The sequence below is a fragment of the Oreochromis niloticus genome, linkage group LG3 (genome assembly GCF_001858045.2).
Source record: "Oreochromis niloticus isolate F11D_XX linkage group LG3, O_niloticus_UMD_NMBU, whole genome shotgun sequence".
NCBI classification, from domain to species: Eukaryota; Metazoa; Chordata; class Actinopteri; order Cichliformes; family Cichlidae; genus Oreochromis; species Oreochromis niloticus.
Window position 1 is genome coordinate 21,694,772 of NC_031967.2, and position 20,077 is coordinate 21,714,848.

At 41.5% G+C, this 20,077-nt stretch overlaps 4 protein-coding genes across 6 annotated transcripts; 2 read left to right on the top strand and 2 right to left on the bottom strand.

Moving 5' to 3' along the window:
* Positions 1 to 155: 155 nt before the first annotated feature.
* dhrs4 (dehydrogenase/reductase (SDR family) member 4) lies at positions 156 to 5,714 on the top strand. Its single transcript, XM_013266877.3, has 9 exons — positions 156 to 336; positions 506 to 621; positions 895 to 1,072; positions 3,327 to 3,428; positions 3,646 to 3,716; positions 3,808 to 3,859; positions 4,476 to 4,610; positions 4,723 to 4,778; positions 4,861 to 5,714. Exons 1-9 carry the CDS (start codon positions 325 to 327, stop codon positions 4,973 to 4,975), a joined length of 837 nt encoding a protein of 278 aa, XP_013122331.1. The 5' UTR covers positions 156 to 324; the 3' UTR covers positions 4,976 to 5,714.
* Positions 5,715 to 5,729: 15 nt separating this feature from the next.
* On the bottom strand, positions 5,730 to 11,087 carry tinf2 (TERF1 (TRF1)-interacting nuclear factor 2). 3 transcript variants are annotated; one of them, XM_019353632.2, is made up of 11 exons: positions 10,872 to 11,087; positions 10,673 to 10,781; positions 10,348 to 10,572; positions 9,035 to 9,124; positions 8,542 to 8,637; positions 8,356 to 8,466; positions 8,103 to 8,226; positions 7,181 to 8,015; positions 6,715 to 6,773; positions 6,559 to 6,635; positions 5,730 to 5,877 (listed from the first exon to the last, which is right to left on the bottom strand). In XM_019353632.2, exons 1-11 carry the CDS (start codon positions 10,883 to 10,885, stop codon positions 5,758 to 5,760), a joined length of 1,860 nt encoding a protein of 619 aa, XP_019209177.1. In that variant the 5' UTR covers positions 10,886 to 11,087; the 3' UTR covers positions 5,730 to 5,757. The 3 variants fall into 3 exon arrangements, with proteins under 3 accessions (XP_019209177.1, XP_019209181.1, XP_019209179.1); XM_019353636.2 differs by having other exon boundaries at positions 10,348 to 10,550; positions 10,673 to 10,776; positions 10,872 to 11,083; XM_019353634.2 differs by having other exon boundaries at positions 10,348 to 10,550; positions 10,872 to 11,083.
* A 1,189-nt stretch (positions 11,088 to 12,276) lies between these two features.
* Positions 12,277 to 15,743, top strand: cideb (cell death inducing DFFA like effector b). Its single transcript, XM_013266878.3, has 5 exons — positions 12,277 to 12,437; positions 13,045 to 13,159; positions 13,800 to 13,958; positions 14,048 to 14,238; positions 15,298 to 15,743. Exons 1-5 carry the CDS (start codon positions 12,412 to 12,414, stop codon positions 15,437 to 15,439), a joined length of 633 nt encoding a protein of 210 aa, XP_013122332.1. The 5' UTR covers positions 12,277 to 12,411; the 3' UTR covers positions 15,440 to 15,743.
* On the bottom strand, positions 15,450 to 19,978 carry homezb (homeobox and leucine zipper encoding b). Its single transcript, XM_005464630.4, has 2 exons — positions 19,665 to 19,978; positions 15,450 to 18,034 (listed from the first exon to the last, which is right to left on the bottom strand). The coding sequence occupies exon 2, from the start codon at positions 18,016 to 18,018 to the stop codon at positions 16,627 to 16,629; it is 1,392 nt and encodes a 463-aa protein (XP_005464687.1). The 5' UTR covers positions 18,019 to 18,034; positions 19,665 to 19,978; the 3' UTR covers positions 15,450 to 16,626.
* Between the last annotated feature and the right edge of the window lie 99 nt (positions 19,979 to 20,077).

Genomic DNA, 20,077 nt, shown 5'->3' on the forward strand with positions numbered 1-20,077 from the left:
AGTCTGTAAACCAGGTAAACGATTTTCAAATGGGGAAAAAATAACGGTCAGCTGCTGTTGGCAACTGCTCTTATCTTTATTTGCCATAGAAAAAAGATTAATTTGCACAATTACTAGTATTATTAAAGTGAGCATGGTTTCAGCACTTTTATATACATATACACACAGCCAATTGCGAGCGAAGTAGGCGGTATGCTTTTATTTTGACAGGGGGACGTTTACCCGGAAACTATCGACTGTAGCGACACGAATCGTCAGTAGTCAAAGGTCTTTAAGAGTCTTTTATCAAACTATTCCTCTGCACCTCTTCGTGTTGAGCTTTTCATGCATTGCAGGGTGAGACAATCCTCTTCGTCACATTTGCACAACTGCATTTGCTTTGTAAAGTGTCGGACTGCGAGTGACAATAAAGTTGAGAATAAGAGCTCAACAAAGTGCATGGCCTCTGCCCTACTTAACTGCTGTTTGCGCTAAAAACATATCCGCGCGTGCTCTCTGTCCACAGGTGATGCTGAGGAGTGTATTCAGGTGCCTTAGGACCAATCTTGTAGCTGGCCAAAGAAATATGTCTCAAAGCAGTCTTTCTGGCAAAGTAGCCATAGTCACTGCCTCCACAGATGGGTAAGAATGACGTTATTGACCCCTGATTGTTGGTGCTCTCCAGGAAAAACCAAACAGTAACCAAGCAAGGACTGTGTCAGTCAGCTGTCTGCAATCATGACAAATCACTGATTATTGGAGAATTAGTAATAGAAGAGCTTAGTCATGTTTGTTTAATTGTGTTGTGTATGTTCTAAAATGCTTATTTCTCAGATTCAGTACATTCATGAGAGTAATTACAGCTGTAAAAGGGTTAAAGCGATGCATCATAGAGCTCTTCTTCCCCCTCCTCAGAATCGGGCTGGCTGCGGCTCAGGCTCTGGGAAAAAGAGGTGCCCATGTGGTTGTGAGCAGCCGGCGGCAGGCCAATGTAGACAAAGCTGTGGCACTGCTGCAGAGCCAGAGCATCCAAGTGACTGGAACAACCTGTAATGTCGGCAAAAGGGAAGACCGAGAAAAACTGGTTCAGATGGTAAGAAGCCGTCCATCGTGCTCAGGAGTGCTCGGAGGTGTTAGAGCAGCACATAAACTATACAAGACCAAGCTTTGGCTCTTTATTATAATACAACTATTAAGTGGGTGCTCATTTCTAAATATATTTTTACTCTTGGACTCTATTAGAGTAGCTTCATGGTTCAAAATAATTGTCATGTCTAGCCCCTCAGTTGATCCTCTATGAAATAATCTATGAAACTTTATCTGGCATGATCCACTTGAGAGGTGGAGAAAAGTTCAGCCAACGTGCACCTAACAATTTTTATCAATCATTAACAGTAAAAAGGAATCCAAGCTGGATTTTAGTAGAATAAAGTTCAGCCTGATATTTTCCCTGTTAATTCAATGTAGTTTCACCCTAAGTTGCTATTTGTGAAAATGTGTTTTTATAATGTTTTTATATGAATCAGAAGTCCCTCACTGCCACATTCCTCTGACCTGTCAGCAACAAGAACGCTTCCAGTTACAGTTTCTCTCTTTTTCTATGCAGGAAATAAGTAACTAATTGGCAATGAGTTAAAATCTGGCCATAGTTCCACCCCAAATGCTGCTTACTTCTGCCAGGCTAAGTGTGAAGGGCAGAGTCAGAGCATGCTGCTAACACAAGCACTGAAACTACAGCTGTGCACGACTGGACGACTCAAAGAACAGCTATGACTGCTTCAAATACCCCCTGTTTCTAATGTGGACTGTATGTAAAGCGTTTTCAAGATTTAAGTTGCTGTCACAGCTCTTTCCCACAAAGAACTGAACCCACTCTTATGGTCTTACCAAACTGTCCAAAAACTGTAATTTTGCCTTTAGCTGCCTGCCTGCATCTGTTATTAGTTACTCTGTAACTTTGGTGTTTTAACATATTTAGCTCTGACGCAAACTCATTAAAGTCCCTGATCATCCACACCACACCTGCAGGGCTTTTCCCACAGTTTAAAAGCCACTGTGGCTCAGGTGGTAGAGCGGGTTATCTACCAATCAGAGAGTTGGTGGATTGGTGCCTGACTGCACCTGCTGAGTGTGAGTGTGTGTGAATAGATAAAAGCTTGTATGAATGAGTCTGTGTAAGTCTATGCTATTTAAGTCCATTTATCATGCACTGCTGTGCCTTCATCTGATTGGCTGCTCCTCACAAACACACTATTTGGACAGTGGGGGAAGGAGCTTGTCTGTTTTTACCTCAGTGTTCACAGTCAGAGCTTTGTGCCTGAGATGTGCATGTTAAGGATATCTGTACTCAGTGACATCACAGAGAGCTAAAAGCAGAACAAGCTGTCTGAAGCTGAGCGTTTAGAGCGGTCTGAGCCTGAGCTTCTGGCTCACAGTGATTACTTGTACACATGCTTGTGTCATTATTTGAAACTCTGGCCATGTTACTGTGAGCAAAAAGTCCCCTTTCATCATCCTCAGTGGTGGTGGAAAAAAGTAAGTGGGAACCATTAGCTGAGCCTCTTTTGGTGGTTTGGTGGTTACCTAGAGCACTTTCTGTAGCTGCACGTGCTCAGGGGGGGAAAATGGACCCCTCTGTGTTAAAGAGGCGCTCCAGCTCAGCCATATTAGGATGTCTGGTCCGTGATGTCATTCCACAATAACTGATGGGTTAAGGTGAAGCAGATTTTCTTGGTCTGCTGTATTTTTAAGGTTGGGGTCGCTGTCATGCTGCATCACTCAACTGGTCATGAGCAATTCAAACAATTCATCAGACCGCAGACGTTTCCCAGAAGCACTGTGGACTGCTAAGGTGCTCTGTGGAAAACTTTAGTGGAGGTTTTTTAAAATTTTTTGTGGTTTCCTCTGTGGAGTCCTGCCACATAAAACATGCCTGCATGGTAGACTCATTAAGACAGACGTGAACCAGCTCCAGCCATTCCTTTAGCTCTTCCTCTGAGCTCCTTTTGTACTTTGTTTAGTATTTAGTGGCGCACCTTTGAACTTATTGTATTCGACGCTTGTTTTTAAGGATGACGGCGGCTACAGAAGTAAAATGCTTTGAGTTTTAGACAGTGTATCTGATTGTGATTGCTGAACAGTGTAGAAGCTCTTTGACATGACTTTGTAAGAGTTTCATGAAAGCAAACAGTTCATCTTTTGTGCAAAGCATGGTTCACACCAGCAGCTGCTTTTGTGACTCGAACTGCATTAAGAGATGAAGTGCACGTGTCTATTAAAGTTTCCTCCACTTGTTGGCTTCACTGTGTAATAGCGTGAACGAGTGCTTTGCTCTGTGTTTGGTGCAGACTCTGGATCGGTGTGGGGCCATTGACATCCTGGTGTCCAATGCAGCAGTCAACCCTTTCTTTGGAAACATCATGGACTCCACAGAGGAGGTCTGGGATAAGGTACGTACAAAAAATGAGCCCATACCAATCATTTGTGATGTTCGACGTAAATTTGCATTTTTTCAAATGAAGGATACAGTAGCACTAATATGTTGTCATAATAAACAACATAAATCCAAAACGTGGTTCTGATGAGCTGTTTATGTTAGTAAAATGATAACTCGAGAGATCACTCTGTTATTTAAAGTATTCACTGTCACTGTGTCGACATTTTCAGATCCTGGATGTGAACGTAAAATCAGCCTTCCTCATGACCAAGCTGGTGGCACCTCATATAGAGAAGAGAGGGTGAGTGACAGTGGCACCCAGGGGGCGGCCATAAAAATCTGCCTGCTGTAATATTCCTAACACCTTTCACGGGTCTGTGTTTTTCTTTCAGAGGTGGAAATGTCATATTTGTGTCATCTGTGGCTGGATACCAACCAATGCAGGTCAGTGAGGAATTTCTCCTTGGCAGGAATTTGTGTGGTGCTGTGACTGAATGTCATCAGTGCAGTCAGCATTGGTTGGCCACCTCCTTACGTCACATCGAGACATAGAGATGGAAGTGAGAAAGCGATTCTCTGGAGAAAAGCTGTAATATTAAGCATCTATGTTACTCACAGACTCCAGTATCTGCCAGTGTTTGACACAGCATTAGGGGTGTGGTGTGATAATCTTGAGGTGTGGAGCCTGAGCTTTTATGGCTTTTGAAGTGGGATCTGTAAGAAAAGTCTGAGAAACCCTGTTTGGTAAGGTAGTCTTAGTGTAGTGGTTTACACATTTACCTAACCGTACCGGTTTGATTTCAGGAGAACATGAAATCAAACCAGTACGGTTGGCGGTTGTGTCTGGAAGGGCATCTGGCATAAAAAATGTGCCAAGTCAAACATGCAGAGACACTGTGGTGCCCTGTTAATAAGGAAGCAGCTGAAAGCAGCTAATAATGGATATATGCACATGGCTATCATTAAAGCCAGTGAGACATAAACCTGAATGTAAAGAAGTGACATGCTCTGTTTTCTTTCTGCAAACCTGTTCACGTGGTGTGCATGTGCACCTCTCCAGGCTTTGGGTCCTTACAGCGTGAGTAAGACGGCCTTGCTGGGTCTAACCCGGGCTCTGGCCCCTGAGCTGGCTCAGAGCAACATAAGAGTGAACTGCGTGGCCCCTGGAATAATCAAGACCCGCTTCAGCTCTGCGGTGAGGACACGCGCTCGAGTCCTGTGCTTTAAAATGTGTTTTTGTTGCAGTTCAGTCGTGCTTTCTCTTATTAGTGTTGTACTTTTTATAATAAACTCTTCTTTTGTTCCAGCTGTGGCAGAATGAAGGCATCGTGGATGAGTTCAAAAAGCAGCTATGCATTAAAAGGTGAAGTTCAAGGTCACAGGAAAGCTTGTTGGTAATATTCAGAGTCCAGGATTTGACGCGTTGAATTTGCCTCTCCTTTCAGAGTTGGAGAACCGGAGGAAATCGGAAGTGTGATTGCGTTCCTGTGCTCCGAGGAGGCGTCCTACATCACCGGAGAGACCATCACAGTGACCGGAGGGATAAACTGTCGACTTTGAACGCATCATTTTTTATTTGATTTTGATTTCTTCTATTTTTCTGAAGTGCTGGCAGAAAACAGCTACAACTAAGCTTAGCACAGGAGCTACAACACACTAATATAAACCAATATAATGAAGCACAGAGAGCTCTGGGTTACTGTGAGCGTCTTGAGTTTCCAGGTTGATTTTTGTTGTGTAAAGGTTTCTAATGAAAAATCTGATGTTCTTGTAAAATAATAATAATAATTTTTAAAATGAGGAAATGTGTAATTTAAACTGCAGCAGAGATAAAAGCTATTTCGGTACATAAACATATTCATGATTTACAGGCCAGGGATGGTTTAATAAACTGATGTAATATCAGTCATTACATGAGCTGAACGTCAGGAGCAGTTTGAGAGCTTCGCCTTCGTCGATGAGCCAAATGGAGCGTGCACCAGTGTCATCATCAACCAGTTTTTATTTTGTATTTCATTTAATATATTTCATACAAAACATCACAAACTTTATTAACAGAGATATTATTACATATTGCAATTTAAAAATATTTCACATTTGTAACAGACAACACGTATGTTTTTAAAAAACACAATTTAAATGATTATAAAAGCTGTATGACACTGCCTGTAACCAGGGCTACGTTTTTCCACGATGTCAAAGCACCTGTTCAAGTTTTAATCGCCCTGAGTCAGGTTTATTTCAAGCAAATGGAAGATAAAAGTGTCCATCAGTCTCAATAGCATTTAAAAACCTGTTATTCTTTCCAACCATGTCGCCGGTGGAGGACAAAAATCATTTCATCACCTCCGTTTGTGTCCAGCAGACAATAAGCGGCGCCGGGTCATCGCAGGTTTCCAAAACTCCCTCAGGGTGGGCACGTAGGTGCCGTGTTTGGTCTTGTAGTAGCGTTTCATAAACAGCTGGGGGAGACAGAGGCAATTCAACACACTAACAATAAGAGTTTACTGTCTTACAGGTATCAGTTACAGCAGGTACATCAAACTCATTTTACACTGTTTTAGTCCTGAGTGAGCCGGACCAGAGAAACTCGTGTTTCTATCAGTGTAAACACGTTTAACTGCACATTTAACCCCTGAAATCTAAAATTAGAAAAACAAGTCTCAGTACATCTTAGTTGTTCAGCTGTGAGAGAAATGTCAGCCTTAATCTTTGAGCTTAAACTGTAAATTAATGTATAAATATACAGAAAAGGTCTTGTAATTATAAAACAATGTTTTTGTTTTGTATTTTTTTTAATTTCTGTGAATGAATTATAAAGAAAAACAAAGAAAAAACAGCAATGTGTTGTCATTTAATTTTTTTTATCTATTAATTAATTACTTTGGTGAAGTCTGAATGGCCATGACGGCGCTCTCTATCAGCAGGAAGAGCTGTAAAAATTCATGAAAATGTAGATGAGCCTGCAATTTATGCCCTCCACATTTTACAAAGCCACCCAGTGGGCCAGAATGAAGTCCTTGCCAGGCCGATTTTGGCCCCCGGGCCTTATGCTTGACACTCCCATTTATGCTATTTTGTCTGAAACTGCACATCATTCAGGCATAATGACAGCTAAGACTGGATGTGTTCTGCATACGCACCCTGACTTTGAAGTTCTTCGTCGCCTCATCCTCTGAATCAGCCACGTAGTCGTCACCTTCTGCACCGGCCAGCACCTCTGAACAGAACAGTAAACATGCATAAGCTCAAACCTTTGCAGGTGATACATTTCTTACATAATTACACCCTACATTCACCTGTGTCACTCTGCTGCTGAGAGGGAGAGCTTCTTGTGCTGTGTAGTGCAGGATGGTTTCTGTTGAGGGGAAACAACAGTAGCTGTTAACTGGTGACTAATCACAGAGCGGGTGGAGGGGGGGCGTCGAGCTGACCTGCTTAGCTTGGTGCACTTCTAACTGAAGTCTAAAGGCAACCAGAAAACACTGAAGTACAAATGTTGATCAGTGTGTGTGATCTAGCTGCACATAGTTAAGTCCTTAATGTCAGACAAAAGAAACCAGAAATCTGTGGAGCTAAATCAGATGTTTTTATTGTATTTAGACAGTTTATAGCATCTTTTAACAAGATGACTGAACCACAATATCTATTTTTACTTCAAACATGTTCTTAAACAAATACACAGCCATAGCATTACCCATATATTACTTATTCACACAGACCAGAGTGCTTGGTTTATTGCCATTATGCAGTTTAGTCCCTTACTCTTTATCTTGTAAGCCGGGAGACTCTGTGTCAGAGGACAGAGGGCTGCTTGTCTGTCTCTGGGTTGATGCTGTGGCCGGTGACTTCCTCCTCTGCTTGTTTTGTGCCTTGTAAGAGGATGTTTCCTCTGTCCCTGACGTACTAGCGCTGAGAGAAGCAGTTGACATTTCTTCAATGACAACCCTGGGCTCCATGCTCAGACAATCGACAAAAACAGAGTAGAGGTGTTGATCTTCAGGGTGATATAGTGTTTTAACACCTAGCTTTCTCATCCGGGCTGCCAGGACTTCCCTGCTGCATCTCGCTTTTCTTATAGTTTCTGCTCGGCCTTCCTTCCTCCTCTGGTCACCTTTACTCTGCGTCTGCCCGCTCAGTCTCTTTTCCACTGGTGTTGTTACACTTAAAACTTCTTCCTCCTCCAAATCGCTTTCTCCTCTGTCAGAGTTCTTGCGCTTCACCCCACTCCTTTGACTTCGGGTGCATCCCTCCTCCTCCTCCAGCTGCTCTCGCCCTTCTTTCGCTCCTTTATCTTTGGCTTTTTGCCTCTGTTTCACTGAGGTGAATTTGGAGTTCAGCTGCTCATGTCCAGCATTGTCAGCTGGACCATCACTTCTCTGTGTTCTTTTAATGCCAGCGTTCAAGACCGGGACGTCTTCATTCGATATTAGTCCAATAACAGGTGCGATAAATGAAGGTTTGCTTTTTGGCTCAGAGCCCTCAGATTCATCCACTGACAACTTCCTGGCTGCTGTCGGCTGATCTGATGGGACTCTTCCAGATGGTGGCAGAGAAAGTGAAGCCAGGATGGAGTCTCCCATATTTGGAGGTAGTGACGCTGTAAAGAGCAAAGAGCATTATCATGAGCTGACACTCAAAGTCTTCCTCTCACAGTCGTCACAACACAGATCTGATCTTTTTCAACCTGCTGACTCCAGGTGGCCAAGGCAGGTTTCATGCTGAAGTAAAATCTTCAGGAGCTGGGGCTGCGTGGCTGCCTGTGCACACTCCTCAAGGACAGGGGGGGCGTCACTGAGCCACGCTACAGTCTGACAAAAAAATAAATAAAACGTTTGTAGTAAAACCCAAATATTAGATCAACTCTTGCACACAGAAACTGTTAAAGCAGTGACGATAAATCATGTCTAACGCTATGGAAACAGCCGTTTTCTCATTACCTGTACTAGGTTGGGAACAGGAAGCAGCTGGTCCAGTCGAACCAAAAACTCCCACAGCAGCTTCTCCAGCTCCTGGTCAAACGTTGCTCCATAATCCACAGGAAACACTTCCTGTCAGGAGAGGGCGTGAAAGTTCATCAGCAGGTGGAGGTGCTGAAGTGTGTGCTGTAGAGGTGAGGTACTCACTTTGTAGAACTTTTCTCTAATTGCTGGGTCTGTGAGGAACGTGTGAATCAAAGAATGGAAATCTCTCACTGTTCTCATTAGTTTTACATCCTTACTCTGGGAAGAAAAAGGGAAGAAATTACATTTATTTTCTCCACAATCAGGAAATCTGCATGTAAGCAAATAAGACATGTAGATTGGTAACATAAAAATCCCCATTTGACACATCGTGTTTTAGAATACACAATCTTTGCATCACAATGCAAGTATACAGCTACAAGTACTGAGCTGCAACACACTAAGAGCTCTTCCCTAAATATCAAAGGTTCAACTGAGCAATGTTTAATTCTGTAACCAGCTCCACGTTTTGTGGTCAGTGCCTGAAATGAATCAATCACAGAGCAGAAGGAATATCAAAAAAACTGAGGAAAATCAGTATCACATTTTTGGCACAGAAACGTTATATGGAATAAAATTTGTCAAAAATGGCAGCGTGATCTGTGAGGTCACTTACTGAAGAAGTTCCAGCAGGTACACGGACTCTTTCCAGGTGTTCCTCAATCACCTCAGCATCTGGCTGTGAACTGCACAGCTCCAAGATCAACTGAGAAGAAGGCAAGTGTTGTTAAAAAACAAACAAACAAACAAAAAAGAATGAGGTAAAGATCATCTGACTACATAGAAACGCCAGGTACAATCCCTGCCTCCACTCTCATAGCCTCCGCCATCATATTTTTGTAATTTTGCATCACTGGTGTGTTTTTCCTCTCTTCTATAAAAAGGTCTGCATGGTGTGAGAATGAGTGCGTGCTAACTGCTACTGTTGTTACAATTCAGTTTGTGAAGTTTCTTCCCTCCTAGATATTTCAGCATCAACTCTAAGTGGTGTTATTGCAAAGTGAAAGTGTTTATGGACCACAGCAACTCAACCATGAAGTGTCAGACCACTTTAAGGCACAGAGCGGCGTAAACAAGTGCTGAGGGGCATAACATAGGCACGAACGTCTGTCTGCTGAAAGGTTCGTAACTGAAAGGTTCAAAGATTTAGTTTATCTTTATCTTTTTTTTCTCCAGCGGTCTAAAATTCAGTCCGCCTCAAGGCACTTTATACTGTAATATAAAGACCCTACAGTATTCTGGATCAAAATGAGTAACATAATCTTAAAAGTAGTGACAGTGAGGGGCTTGAAAGCTTAAGGCTCTCCCTGCCATTCTACTTTTAAATACTGTAGGAACCAGTAAGTAAACCCGCACTCTCACAGGGAAGTGTACTGTCAGGATAATATAAGGTCTATTAATAAAAAGCTGTATGTAAGAAGAAGGATTTTAAATTCAATTCTGGATTTAACAGGGAGCCAATGAAGGGAAGCCATTATAGGAGAAATCCGCTGTCTTTCTAGTCCCTGTCAATACTCTTACTGCAGCATTTTGGATCAACTGAAGGCTTTTCAGGGAGTGTTTAGATCAACTTGATTATCATGAATTTAACTGTAAAGGCTAGAAGCAATAAATGCATGAAAAAGCTTGTCATCATCACACTGAGAAAGTGTGTTTCCAATTTTAAAGATAATGATCAGATGAAAGAAAGTAGTCCCACATATTTTTCAATGCAGGACATATCCTGGTCAGAAATGACTCCAAGTTTGTTCATAGAGTTACTTTTTCTATGGTGTGCCTCCTTTTTAATACTATGTCAAAGCCCTGATAAATATGCAAACTCCAGGCTAAAGCTGCAGAGGTGGAGACTGGGACTGTGCCATTCTTGGACACAGTACAGTGGTTCAAGCACACATTTAAATCCGATTTCCCTTCTCCTGTTATACTCACTCTTGCTCTCAGCCCCACTGTCAGCCTGCCCTGGTGTCTCACAGTGAGCAACCCAGGGACAGCCTCACAGGCAGATGTCACGAACTCCTCCACAACCCCATACTGCATCACATCCCTCTGCTTCAGCACCTTCCACAGGGTTGCAGACACCAGACGTACAGGCGGGGCAAGCAGCTGGAGAGCAGCGAAAGGAAGGCTGGCATCTGCGCAGGAAACAAAAATAGACTACAGTACTGAATCACACTTGCATGAGTTCCTGACATTAACAGTTGGAAATAGTGGCATCAATCAAACACCACACGTCCAGTTTAAACGTTACACTTACCGGTTCCCTTTGGCTTTCTGGGGGCCATTCCACTGAAAAAGTCCAGAAGGAAACCGGCTCTAAAGTTGACGTTAGCTTAGCAACTTGGAGAGCTTCTAACCGCACTGAGCTTCAAAATAGCACAGACACTAACACTGAATGCTGAGGAACTTATTTAGGAATAATAACACATACTAGCTCAAGTACTGTTTGGAGTCACCTGTTTATAAACATAAATGACACTGCTGTTGTTCCGGCGATGCAAATAAAGCTCGCTCACGTCCATCAAAAGTTTGCCTTCTCGTCCTCCCGCCTTCACTGACAAGCTTACAATCATTCGCAGTGTTCATTGGAATCTGCCGAATGGGCGGTGCTTTAGATATATGAATACAAAACACAATATTCCACCCCTGGCGTGTGTTGAAACGTCTTACACAAGCGTACCCAATCTGGTTTACAGGAAATGACGTATTGACGTTGCCTGCCAGCCAACACTTCATGATTTAAAGAAAGATTTAGTGGAAAAAAGGTAAATAGAAATGAAAATTATATATTAGCTGAGGCGAGGAATACCAGAAAAGATTAATTTAGATTAATTTAATAATTAATTTAGTTTATATCCTTAAAACCACCCGAAAGTGTTTATTTTAGGTTTCTAAATTGCAGTTTTTAAATGATAATTTTATTTATTAAGGCGCAAGAAAATCTGTACAAATCTACCTAAACCTCTGAAAAAAATAACTGCCACCTAAACCTAATAACTGGTTGTGCCCAACTTGGCAGCAAAAACTGCAGTCAAGTGTTTGCAATAACTTGCAATAAGTGTTTCAAGTCACATTGGAGGAATTTTGAGACACTTTTTCTTTCTTCTTCTTTTTTTAAGCCATTCAGAGGTCGAATTGCTGATGTGTTTTGGATCGTTGGTCTTTTCCAAAGCCCAGGTGAACTTGCCCTTCAGGGAGTCTCATCGGGATTTTCTGGTAAAGAGCAGAACTCATGGTTATAGCAATTACAGCAAGCCATCCTGAAGCAGCAAAGCAACCCCAGACCATCACACTACTACCACCACCATGTTTGACTGTTAGTATGAACTTGGAAGGTTCATACTGTTCCAAGGTTTCTCCTTTTGTGGAAAATGGCTCTCAGCATGGTTCACTGGAGTCCCAAAGCCTTAGAACTAACTTTTCAAACCTTTCCATACAGACAGATGTCAGTTTGCTTCCCAGCTGTCCTTGAGTCTCTTTAGATCGTGGCATAATGTGTTACTTTTTGAGATCTTTTAGCCTACTTCACTTTGTCAGACAGGTTCTGTTTAAATGATTTATCGAACACCTTATGTCAGCCATAAATTACAAAAAGCACACTATAGTTATTTCCTACAACATAAAACAGTCTCCGATATACAGGCTTACAGACCCAACAAAGTTAACACTGTCTAATAATTCTTTAAAGAAGAAAAAAAAGAGGCTTCTTACAAAACTGTTTATGTTCAGTTATAAAAACACAGGAAACAACCTCTGAATTATCAGCTGTAGATATCATTATTCTGCTTTTCAGATGAAGGAAGGCACGTCTGAGTCAAACACAATCAATATGAACTTTACCCTGTTCTGTTCTGTATCTGAATTATCACCAAGTCCCGGGGTAAAGTCCAGCAACTGGGTCAAATACGAGCAGCACGAACACTAATACAGTGTGTGACACCAAAACAGCCCCCAAAACATCAGGCTGAGAGACGAGAAGAGAAGAAACTAACCAGCATGGATACAACATCTTCATTCATCAAGTAAGTGACAAATGAGTTTTAACGTACCAGTTAGTACACTGCTGCTGTCTGAAGCTGGAAACGATCGTAAAACAGGCACAAGTAACTTAATGATTCGACAGGTGTTCCCAAAAATGTACAGAACTGTGACTTATGTAAGACTGAGGTATGAAAAAATGACCTTTTTTCTCATTTCAGATTAAAATGTTTAAGAAAAACCGTAAAATAAAATAAAAGCAGGAAAAATCTGTATGCCAGTGGAAGAGTGAAATTGAGAGGATGATTTAATGTAAATAAAAATACAGATGTTGCATAAAATAGAAATAACAATAAAAAAAAGGAATGTATGTGAAAATGGTCTCTATCGCACAAGGATAAAACGTGTTTTTACTTATTACCCTCTCACATAACAGTTTGACTCACGTTAAGTACTTTGTGTAAATAACAAAACTCACAATGGCTCAATGCCATTTAGTTGCTAGACTTTGGGGTCATGTTCGGGTAATATCAGCTTGTTAATATAACCTACTGGGACACAAAGCCAGCATCCTCTCAGATAAAAGTCAAACATTTGTTAAAGAGGCCGTTCTATTATTTTAAAACCTTTTTTTGTCTCGTCTGTCCTCAGGTCTGTAACCAAGCGTGTGTGGTCCCCGACACAGAGACCTTTCAGAGTGTGCTGTCACAACAGGGACACCAGGAAAGGCGTCACGGCCGGGACACTGGAGGAGCTGAAGGAGAAGGTGAGAGTGACTGGGGAAAGGTTCTCAATAGGATGAAAATGCTTTCAGCCAAAAATGTCAAAATAAAATAGAAAATTAAGAAATCTATTAAATTTGCTGAATGTAAAGTTAAAAAGAGAATTGAGCTTTTAAAATTATAAAATTAATTATAAGGGCAAATGATTTCAATGTGGCAATAAAAGAGGATTAAATCATCTTTTAGAAGATAGTTCATTACCTCAAGGCCATGACATCATCTAACAACATGATGTCATCCTCTATAATTTTTGCATAGGATCACATGAAGTCATTAGTCAAATATTCACTGCCTTTGCCTGCAGAATATAAGAGGGCCAAACTGCATTTCCAAACGCCAGCTGAATTTCAGCTATGTGTACAACAGCTCCACCTAGAGGCTGATCAAATGCATTTTTTCTTAGCCAATTGGGTGCCATAAAAACTGGTTTATTAACTGATGATCATGGTATTAACAAAGGCTAAGAAATATTTCCATTCAAGTCCATATCATGTTGAATTATTATTTAATGCTAGAAAATGATTTTGAAATGATTAAGAATGAGGGTTTTTTTTACAGCTCGGAAGTAAATATCACTAATTCATATACTCAGTATATGACTGCTTACTGTCCTCATACTGACAGGTATGCCAGGCGTTGCTGCTCTCGCTGTCTGCAGTGTCTCTGTCTCTGGTTTGTGAGGATGACGGTACAGAAGTCGACTCTGATGAGTTCCTCATGACCCTACCCGACAACGTCATGCTCATGGCCCTGGAGCCTGGACAGACATGGAGATCACAACAGGTGGGTTTGACCGCAGAAGCTGTGTCTGGGTTTGGGGTGTGCTTTTTGTCTCTTGGTGACAGTTTTTTAATCTCTCTGATGCCCCCCAGGGTGCAGTTGTGCCCAAAGCTCAAGACCACAACAAATCACGTACTGGGAGAGACATAGCCCGCGTCACCTTTGACCTTTACAGGATGAGCCCCAAAGATGTCTTTGGCTCATTGAATGTGCAGGCCACATTTCAAGGCCTGTACTCGGTGAGCGCTAACTTTCAGTGTCTTGGGCCCAAGAAAGTTCTCAGGTAAGCCAAGTGAAAAGGTTAGGAGGGTAGTAAAGGTTCATTTGGATATGTAGTGCTGTTCAAGCTTTCAGTGGCAGAAGTAAAATTCAGTCTTTTACCATCAATACAGACTTTAGTTTGCATTTAATAAAAATGAACAGACAGAAGTTAGGACAGAACTTTAGTAGCAATAAGTTTAACAAGCTTTCGCTGTCGGACAGATGGCGTCACATTGGACTCTATAAAACTTTGGTATACAGAGGAGTGCACAGTCAACTCACTGACTGTAAGACGCCCAAATCATCACCCCTCCACCACAGTTGGTGTGAGGTGTTTGTGCTGATATGCTGAGTTTGGTTTTCTTTAAATGTGGTGCTGTGCATCTTCACTTTGTTCTCATCTTAAAGGACATTGTTTCAGATGTTCTGTTGATTGTTCAGATGCAGTTCTGGCTTGGGCATCAAGGCTTAGGTTCACAGACCTGTTCAGTCTTTTTCAAACTCCACTGTCATTAACTTTAATATTTGACATCATAACTTAGACCTGTAGAGTCTCAGTGCACCATGTTGCATGGTGTTATCACACAGATCAGCAGACTGCCAGAACTTCTGATTCTCAGTTAACAAAATGCATTTGATCAGCAGCACCACAATAATTCCTATGGAAGTAGTAAGGGTGCAGTAAGTTACCTAGTTTCCTAACTGCTCAGGCTCCAGCCTGTGTTATGTACTTCAAGTAAATTGTAATAGTTAGATGGAGTTCAGTTGATCTACACAATACATTTAATTACACAAAATTGTTTTGATTTTTCTGATATTTCTTAATTTTATACTCCCAGATTTGAACCTCAAATAATAACAGTATAGCATCTGAATAAAATTTGAAAAAGTTTAAAGCAGGACACTAAAGAAATACTCGTGTACAAGTCTCAGTTTTCTACAGATTTTGGATTATTTAACTTTAAAATTTAACTTTAAACGAGGATAAGAGAAATAGCAGCTTTCTCTGTCACTCAAAGCCAGCTATTAAAAGCTTAATATGCACTGATCTTTAATCCTGATAACACTGTGCTGTTTCCAGAGAAGTGCTGCGTGTGGCCTCCACCCTTCTTCAGGCTGCTGGACACCTGCTTCTCACGTCTGCCGCCATGATCCGCCGCATCATCGAAGGCGCAGAGCTCTGGCAGCCACAGAGGGCGGAGTACGCAGCCAGATGGCACTGAGATGGACCCGTTTACATGCAACCTAAAGTAATGAGGTCTTTTATCATGTGACTGCTGGACCTGTTTGAGAGCCTCTCACCCTTCAGTACCTACAGTATTGGAAAATTATGCTTTACCTCCTTAAGAAGAGGGAAAAGAAAGCAGCTTGTTAAGAGGAACACCTGTAAATATTAAATGTAATTGTATGAATAGATGTCGTATTTTTGTAATCATATTTCAGGTTTAAAGTAGATTTTTAATGCTTTTTTGCCTCTAACAAAGCGAGGTTTAGCAAGATAGCTGGCTAATTGTGAAATATTATCCACTTAATATCTTTCACAGCAGGGGCAGACCAGTAAAACTCCTGCACTGAGGTTTAACTGCACATTTAATCCTGGACATAGTATGTTATTATCATAAAAAGAAGTGCTCTTTGGGTTTAAACTGTAAGAAATAAAAGTGTAAAATAACAGAGAAACTTCTGGTAGCTCATTTTCCAGATTGTCTTTAGATATAAAACTGAACCTAACCTAAAAAAAATGTTGTTAATTAGCAGAAAAGGAAAGAAATGTATACAGTGGTGAAAAAAACCTTCTCTGTCATTTAGCTATTACTTAATTACTTTGGTTTAGTATGAATGACCTGAGAGAGCTCTTAGTAGGAAAATATGTAAAATTTAGTGAAAAGTCCAAAATCGACACTCTCCTTCACAGTTTCTTAAGCAGTCCAGCCAGGATTGGAGTCTTTATCAGGCCGATTCTGGGCCCCGGGCCTTATGTTTGACACCACTGTTTTAAACTCTTCGGTGTTGGTGTAATTTAGTGTGGATTACATGCTGGTGGGGATTTTTATTTTGACCTGAAACATGTGTCTTCTTTCAAACATCCCTGTGTTTTATGTATGCACTGAGGAATAATTCGTAAGTGTTTTGCTGTAACTAATCAGCTGAGTCCTGCTGGAAGAGCAATAAAAGTGCTTTTATTAAAACAGTGAAAACAGCTGCACAGCATAAACAGACTAAAACTGCACCTACAATCCAAATGAGGATCTTTTGAACACACTAACTAAAACAGCAGGAAAAAATGGAAACGGGGTCTGTCTAACATGGGAGCTTGATAAACAACTTGACAACTGCCTGAAGAACAGAGGAACTAAAAAACGATCCAGCTGTGTTTTTTATATGAGCCATAAGAGCTGTTGTGCTATTTCTACTCTGGAGGGATCTTCATATTTTTCTCCTCGCTGTAGCCTTTGTTCCCTTCAAGCATCATAATCCAGGAGTTCATGCTATTGGTCAACTTTACTTTAGTCATCGTGTTCATGTACTGCTGATACATGATGTTGCCCAGTACCTGATGGTGCTGCTCCTCATTCATCCAGCGAGGCCTCCCTCTCTTAATGAAATAGCGCATGTCGCAGAACCACTGAACGACCGCCAAGCGTGGCACACCGACCAGCCTTGCCAGCCGGCTGTACTGCTGCTTGTCTGGGTACTGGCATTGCAGGAACGCCATCTTCATCATCGCCAGCTGGGCCGGCGTCTTGCAGTGGAGCCGAGTAGTAGCTGCAGGGTCGGCGGAAGAGGGGCTGTTTTTCACTTCGATGAGGGCCTTCAGTTTGTCAATGTCAGTGATGAAAACGCTGTGGTCCAGCTCTGCTTGCAGATCTGCACCCTTGATTTCTTTTTTCCCCCTGAAGTCGCCGTCTATGGTGGAGCGGGGATCGCCGGCTCTCTGCAGCAGATGTGTCTGGTTGTCAGGCGCTGGAGATGCATCAGAAGTTTGGGTTTCAGCCTGGGGGCCGAGCAGAGAGCTGGGAGCCGGAGGTGCATTACTCTCCTCTTGCATGCAACTTTTGTTCACTCTTGGTTTTTTTCTTTTTCTGCCACGACACTTGGGGCATTTTTCTCCCCCACTTTCCACTTTATCCATCATCTCCTCCTCATCTCGCTTCACGATCTTCTTTCCCATCTTTTCTGCTGCTGTTGTCCTTTTTCGCTTTTGCGTGCTGCTTTTTTTCTCCTTCACTGGTTGCTCCTTCTTCATGTCTCTCTTCAACTGCTCATTAACCTTTACGCTGTCTCCTCTCACTCCTCTTCCCTTTGCATTCCCACCAGTTGCTTTCACCTTTCTCTTCTCTCTTCTGTCCTCCATTACTTCTCTCTCCGTCCCGTCTTGAAGCTCCTTCTTTTCCTGACTTGAGTTGAACTTCCTTTGGACCTCACGGATGTCTTCATAGTCCCAGCTGATGCCGTAGTGGAGCCTCTGTGCCATGAACCACGCCTTCACCTGGTCAGGATGCAGGTGGCAACTCTCTGCCAGTTCGGCGGTCTGTCTGTGTGTTAGGTAGGGAAACCTATCAAAGGCCTTGTCCAGCTCTGCAGCGCCGTGTATCTGTGAGTCGATCTGGTGTGAATGCACCCACACAAACTTCCTACTCTCAGAGATCAAGGGGAAGCACACCACACTGCTCTGGTTCATGCCGTTAGCCATGGGGGTAGCGTTCATGTCTGAGAAAGCTGGAGGCTCTTCACGAGTGCCAGGTGGTTTCTGACTGAGTCTGAGGATCTCTTCATCAGCAAAGTGCCTCATCTTACTCATCTGTGGTGATGCACTCCTGAAAACAGCAGACAGAAATATGTACAAATAAATAAAATACTCTAAGGTCAAAATTACTGAGCAGGATTTTGCCAGTGCCTGTAATGAAGTATTTGATTTCTTAGGTATTTGATTTGTTAATCGTGCACTTCTCTGGAAGTGCACCATTACTGCTTCCATAGGAATTACAAAGGTAAGTAGCAGCCAGGTGCTGATAATCAAATGCACCTGATTAATGAGTTATCAGCAGGCGTGAGCATGTCTATAAAAGCAGAAGTTTTGGCAGTATAATGGTCTGGAGTATTCAGGTGTGTGTTAACATAAAGACTCAATCTTCCCAGGAGAGGGCGTCCCAGCAAATTCACATCAGGATCAGACCATGCAATGTTCAGAGATGCTGCAAAAAAACCCAAGAGCCCCATCTCAGGCTCTACAGGTCTCAGTTAGCATGTTTAATGTTAATGTTCATGACATTATTATTAGAAAAAAACTGAAAACGTATGGCTTGTTAGAAAGGGTTAAGAGAAAAAAACCTCTTCTGTCTAGAACGAACATGGCAGCAGATCTGAACAAAAGCAGAACACAAGCAACGAGGAATATGCCAAAATTCCTCCAAAACTATGTGAGAAACTGATAAGATACAGAAGATAGACAGACAGACAGACAGACAGATAGATCCCTCGTGTAGGTTCCTCCAGGAAAATGTCTATTGCACAGTATTTTGACTATTGTCAGTCTATTGCACAGTGATTAGTTCTTAAGATGAATAGTCCAATATCTTTGTTTATATTATGAACCGGTGTTATAGATAAAATTTTAAAAATGGCCGGCTTTGCAAGCATCCTTATAACTCTGCATTATTGTATGTAGTCTGTGTTTTACATTATAATCAATCCAGTCCTTTTGGCCACTTAAATGTCTTAATATTAGTGTTATATTATTTTTCTTGCAGCTTTTTATACCAGATTTTTGATGTCAATGAGACATTTTGCCCACATAAACAAAAGATATATAAAAGTCACTTTGCCAAAGAGTGGCTGCAACTTCTACATGGTGGCAGGTCTTTTCTTACTTCTTGATCGTTCATCAGAGACGCATTTGATAGATGATAGGTCCACAACAGTTTAATATCAGAAATCACTTTTTGGCAGATGATCACCATTTTCATTAAAGTTGCTGCTAAACTTGTTTCACAAACTTAATGGTGCTGTGTAATTTATAACAGCTGGTTATTTTATAAATTAACTCATACCTAGAGCTCAACTTATTCCCCTAAATTAGTAGTAACTTAATAAGAGTAAGACATAAGAGTAAGAGTCAGAACTGAACATATTAAATACAAACATCTTTAAGTTTAATACTCTAAATGTTAATTTTAATCCTTTTGGTTTCACTGATTTAATGCCCAAGAAAGTAAGGTTACGCCCAAACTGATTCCTGTTAATTACGTATTACTTTATTTAATTAAATATTACTTATTGTTTAATACTTTTAGCTAATTAACTAAACAAAGCCTAGCTAACTTTAGCTAGCTAACTTTAGCTGGCTACACTTTGATGTTAGCTTGTTATATTGCTGACTACGACCGGGACCGACCTCTCTAACCCGATTATGAGTAACACACAGTGATGTTAAAAAGTACTGGTTACCTTCACTGTTCACCCCGTTACTTTATCGGAGCACTGCTGCCTGTTTGTTAGCACTAGCGGTAAGTTTAAGACGAATTTCAGTGCACAGGTGTAGTTAGCTTAAAAAAAGTATTTCCTGGGTTTGTCTTGCATGCATAAAACTTTGGCGCCCGCCAACTTTGAGAAACAACGTCAGCTCCTGTCTGATGTTCCCTTTGAAAACTGTCCGAAATATACAATAAAAAGGCGAAAATATAATTTACAAATTCTTCCCGGAAGTCACTGGTCACATCATTAGGAACACATTTTGTTGTTTGACTCATGACAGAGTTTATATATGAAATGTGATAGACTTACATCCACTTTACATATAAGGTACATCTGGGGTGCTGACCATTTTTCAGACTCCCAAATAAAATATTCTTAAATCATTT